The following is a 5,625-nucleotide window of genomic DNA, read 5'->3' on the forward strand; positions in this document are numbered from 1 at the left end:
GTAGGTGTTCTGTAGGAGTTGTTCCACATGTAGATGTATTTCTGATGTATTTGTGGGGAGGAAGGTGATCTCCGTGTCTTACTCTTCCGCCATCTTGAAGCTCCTCCCACTTTCTTAATATGATTTTTTTAAGCCCCCCTCTCTGTCTTGTCCTTCTTCAGAACTGTCCTGGTTTTTCTTGATCCTTTGCTACATCGTATGTATTACAGAATTTTTGCTTTGATGGGAATTTTATTAAATTTACAAAATAATTTTGGAAAAAGAAACATTTTCTCTTCTCAACCAGCAGTAGTAGTCTTAGGTATGGACTGGCAATTAAATTCAGAAGAAATAATTGCCTTAATCTAGCAACAAGTTTACTTAACTGAAGAAAGAATATACAACAACTAACAATACAGCATACATGACAACAGCATAGAGAAGTTTGGTGACTGCCAAGTCTGGCTTCCTACTTTCCAAAAATCACCACATGGGAGCCAAGTGGTCATGAAAGACAAAACAGAGTATGCAAGAACAGTTCAGCTCAGCCAAGCCATCAGCGCTGGAGTCCTTCAGGTTTCACTTGCTCTGGAAGCCTCAGGGTTATGTGACTAGCACCTATTCTTCCGTGAAGCTGTATCTCATCTACACTGATTACTCACCAGTTGCAGGTTACATAACAATGTCTCGACAGTGAAGACCAGGGCTTGGTCTGGTACACAGTCACCTCTTCCACAATCACATTTTCTGACTGTTGTTGATGTATAAGAAAGCAATTGAGTTTTTAATATTGATCTCATATACAGTAAACTTTTTGAGCTCTTATGTCTAATAATTTGTCCCAGTATTCTTTTGAATTTTTCCATATAGGAAATCTTTATCTGGTATTAAAACAACTTTTGTACTTCCTATTCAGTCTTTATAACTTTTATTTCTTTTCCCAATTTTATCATTCTAATAACTGGAATTTAATTTTAGATAGAAGTGATATTAGAAAGGAAAGTAAAGGAAATACTTGTGAGGTTTTGACATTTATTGTAGTATTTGGTGCAGATTATATTGTATACACCCTTCATTGGGTTTAAGATTTCCTCTTCTACTTCTGGGTTACTGAAAGCTTTTTATCATGATTGGAATTGGATTCTATCAAATGAGCTTTTTATTCTTTATCATTTTTTCCATTAATCTACTTTGTCTAATCTTGATATAGATACATTGGCTTTCTACAGGTTTTTAGATATAGAATAATATTATCTGCAATTATTTTTCTCTTTCTTTTCAATTTTTATGTACAGTTTATATTTATTTTTCTCTTGACTCCAGTAAAATGTTAAATAATGTGGTGATAATGGACAACCTGGCCTTATTCTTTTACATTATTGCCATCCTTCTGGGTGCGTATTTGAAACCTAACCCAAGTGAGTTCAGGCCAATAGTTATGAATTCTTAGGAGCGAATTTTTCGTGTACCCAGAGCCAAGGTTGAGATATATAAGCTTCCTGATCACCTACCTGCTTGTGCTTGTGGGCAAACTTTTATCCTTTTTTTAATTGAGATGTAATTACCATGTAACACTGTATTAGTTTCAGGTTTACAACATAATGATTTGTTTTATGTATATATTGCAAAATAATCACCACAATAAGCCTAGTTAACATCCATCATCACACAGTTACAAGTTCTTTTTTCTTGTTATAAGTTCTAAGATCTACTCTCTTAACAACAGCAGGCTTTTTCTTTGCCTTTTCACTCAGCATGTAGCCCCTTAAGTGTTCCAATTTAATGCAGGATCTTAGTTTCTGCTCCCCACCTTTTGGATAATCACTTAAACTCAAGCCCTAAATTGCCAAAATCAGGGATGCTCCCTTCCTGCTTCCAAAGGCAATGAAATTTCCAAGTCCTACTTATTGTTTGTTTCCCCTTCATTTTTGACAGCTGGCCTTTCACTGACTCTTTTGTAAACTCAATTATGAATTTTAACTTAACTTCGAAAATGTAATACATTGCTATAGTGTAACAAAATTTAAGTAAAAAATGAAAATTCTCTCTTACCCCAGTCCATCATCCACACAGTTTCCAACACTACCCTCTCCCCAGAAAAACCCACAGGTAACAACTATTGCTTCTTGTATATCTTACCAGATTTTCTTCGTACCTTCAATCAAATATAAAATATATTCTAATTATCTCCCCCTTTTACTCAAAAGGTAGCATACCACACACATTATCCTGTACCTTGCTTTTCTTTTTCACATAACAGTATATCTTAGAGATCTTTCCATACGTACATAGAGTGTATCCTCATTTTTAAACAGCCATGTCATATTAAATTGTACGACTGTACATAGCTTAGCTAATCAATTCCCTATAGCAAAAGTCCATGGTAGAAAATTAGCAGGAATAATTAGCTCTGAGTTTGGGCTCCTACAGATTTCAGTGCTCCTTACCAGTTTATGTACAACCATTAAAAGTTCAGCTGGGGGTTCCCTGGTGGCACAGTGGTTGGGGGTCCGCCTGCCGATGCAGGGGACATGGGTTTGTGCCCCAGTCCGGGAAGATCCCACATGCCGCGGAGCAGCTGGGCCCGTGAGCCATGGCCGCTGAGCCTGCGCGTCCGGAGCCTGTGCTCCGCAACGGGAGAGGCCACAACAGTGAGAGGCCCGCGTACCGCGAAAAAAAAAAAAAAAGTTCAGCTGGTTTGCTGGTTTCTCCTACTGCTGGTTCTGTAGATTTCCTCTGCCTATGGCTGCTCCTCAGCTACCTGCCCCACCTGTTGCTCAACTTCCCCTGAGGGTGGAAATGGCTGCAGTTATCACTGATGTGCCACCCAGATCCCCTATCAGGTTCATCCCTCTCTGAAGTTCAGTTTACTTGTTCTTCTTTGTGTCTACAGCTCTTCAAAAGCCCTAAAGATAAATGGTATTGTTTACTTGTTTGTTTGTTTGTTTGTCCAGGTTTTCTCATAAGAGATGTAGGAAGGGTATTGCCCTTACACATCTTACTTGAAAACTTTCTTGTCTTATTTTTAACATGAAATGCCTCTAGTGTTTCCCAATAATCATGATATGGATTTGGGAGCTGAAATAGAATATTTTATGATTTTGAGGAAGTAGTCATCAATTCCCATGTTACTGAGAATTTTTTTATTTATCAACGTTTGTTGCATTTTGTGAAAAAATTATTAGTACATACAGAGAAAATAAGAAGAAGAAATTTTAATATATGATATTAAGCATTCTTACAACCTTATATATTAATAAATTTCATCAGTGTTTCATGGACACTCAAAGAATATATGCACTATAGTACAAGATTTAGTTTTGCTTTGTAAAGTATTCTGAAAATGTTTTTTCTAATTAGTAGATGAGGTAAGTTGATTTAAATATATGGATCAATTTATTTTTTTTCTAAGTTCTTTACTGTGTGGAAGTGATTTTTCTATACAGTTACTTTGTTACCTAGGAAGTTTTATTTTTTCTATCATTATATAACTATCATTATAGTCACTATCATTATAGTGACTATCATTATAATTACACTACTATGTAGGAGATTCCCTGGCAGTCCAGTGGTTAGGACTCTGTGCTCTCACTGCTGAGGGCCCAGGTTCGATCCCTAGTCGGGGAGCTAAAATCCCATAAGCCACACGGTGTGGCATAAAATGAATAAAAGAAAACCATTAATCCTCTAGTAAGTCTCTTACAATGAAAAAATTAGCCTGTTTTCTCCACTTGTCCCCTAACCTCCTTCTTTCACCACTCAATTTTGGTCAATAATTTTATATTTCTAATTGTTTTCCTTTGTACTATTAAATATGATTCTCCAATCAAGATTTTGTACAGTACAACAACTATTCATTACAAAAACTCTCCATAAACTAAGAATGTAGGTGAATTTTCTCAACCAGATAAAGAACATCTACCAAAAATCTACAACTAACATCAATGCTTAACAGTGAGAAACTCAAAGCATTCCCACTAAGATCAAGAGCAGGACAAGGGTGTCCCCTCTTCTCAGTCCTTTTCAACATTATACTGGAAGTCCTAGCTATAAGAAAAGGAAATAGGTGGCCCAAAGGCCCGCAATTAGGCCTGCCATGTTCCTCTCCGCGGCGCTCCGGGCCCGTGCGGCCGGCTTCGCCGCCCAGTGGGGAAGACATGTAAGGAATTTGCATAAGACAGCTATGCAGAATGGAGCTGGAGGAGCCTTATTTGTGCACAGAGATACTCCTGACAATAACCCAGATACTCCATTTGATTTCACACCGGAAAACTATAAGAGGATAGAGGCAATTGTAAAAAACTACCCAGAAGGGCATAAAGCAGCAGCTGTGCTTCCAGTCCTGGATTTAGCCCAAAGACAGAATGGATGGCTGCCCATCTCTGCTATGAACAAGGTTGCAGAAGTCTTACAAGTACCTCCAATGAGAGTGTATGAAGTAGCAACTTTTTATACAATGTATAATCGAAAGCCAGTTGGAAAGTATCATGTTCAAGTCTGCACTACTACGCCTTGCATGCTTCGTAACTCCGACAGCATACTGGAGGCCATTCAGAAAAAGCTTGGAATAAAGGTTGGAGAGACTACACCTGACAAACTTTTCACTCTTATAGAAGTGGAATGTTTAGGGGCCTGTGTAAACGCACCAATGGTTCAAATAAATGACAACTACTATGAGGATCTGACACCTAAGGATATTGAAGAAATTATTGATGAACTCAAGGCTGGCAAAATCCCAAAACCTGGGCCAAGGAGTGGACGCTTCTCATGTGAGCCAGCTGGAGGTCTTACCTCTTTGACTGAACCACCTAACGGACCTGGCTTTGGTGTGCAAGCAGGCCTTTAATTTATATTCAACTGTAAATATGTCACTGGAGAAATAAAATATGAATCTCCTATCTATCTACATAGACTTTTTATATTATTTGTTCATTTCCATCTGTGTACACCTTGCTTGTAACCTAGCAACTTGCAGCAGTAAGTGCCATGTCAGAACTTAAGAGCACCATTTTGGTCATCTGCTGTCTTTGGCTAACTATGAACACATTATTCCATAAGCTAATTAACGGTATTTCAACATTACCCATTTTCAACTGCCCCTTCACTTTTATCAGTAATATTAGGTTATTGTGAAGTAAAAATTCTGTCAAATTTCAAATACATTTTGCTCTCCCATCTTTAACCATAGCCAAGTCTTAAGTTAATATGATCTTTCTATAAACTTTGTCAGTATTCTCTTTAAACATTTTTATATTTACAGCACACCATTGTTACTGTAATTTCAACTGGTAAGTGACATATCAAGCGACTGTAGGTGTAACGAGGACAGGGTAGTTGTCTCTAGAAGTACTATTTATCATTTTTAAAAAAGGAAGGTACAAAACACTTTGATATTATCCTGGGCTATTCTGACCCTGCAAGTATACAAAAACTAAGTGGGGGAAGAAACTGGAAGTGTAACTTGAGTTGGAAGGTTTAGTGGATATGGGAAATATACTCCTCAGCTGAATGCATATTACAACTTGGAAGAAAGAATAAAACCCTTTGTATATAATATCCAGTTCAAGAAACTAGCTATGAGTTTTGCAAGCTGGAATAAAAAATTAATAGCCAGCTTTAAATTCAGGGATAGATCTAAACTAATCC

The 5,625-nt window shown here is 37.4% G+C and overlaps 1 protein-coding gene across 1 annotated transcript; it reads left to right on the forward strand.

Annotated features, from left to right (window-relative positions):
• The first annotated feature begins 4,058 nt into the window (after window positions 1-4,058).
• On the forward strand, window positions 4,059-4,881 carry LOC114896935 (NADH dehydrogenase [ubiquinone] flavoprotein 2, mitochondrial). Its single transcript, XM_029225543.1, has one exon. The coding sequence runs from the start codon at window positions 4,076-4,078 to the stop codon at window positions 4,823-4,825; it is 750 nt and encodes a 249-aa protein (XP_029081376.1). The 5' UTR covers window positions 4,059-4,075; the 3' UTR covers window positions 4,826-4,881.
• Window positions 4,882-5,625: the final 744 nt, after the last annotated feature.

This window comes from Monodon monoceros, unplaced genomic scaffold (assembly GCF_005190385.1).
Source record: "Monodon monoceros isolate NGI ecotype Baffin Bay Population unplaced genomic scaffold, NGI_Narwhal_1 Super_Scaffold_16, whole genome shotgun sequence".
Lineage (NCBI taxonomy): Eukaryota > Metazoa > Chordata > Mammalia > Artiodactyla > Monodontidae > Monodon > Monodon monoceros.

What these genes read in the sequence shown, in the direction of transcription:
- LOC114896935 (XM_029225543.1), top strand. Translation starts at nt 4,076, where the DNA reads ATGTTCCTCTCCGCGGCGCTCCGGGCCCGTGCGGCCGGCTTCGCCGCC.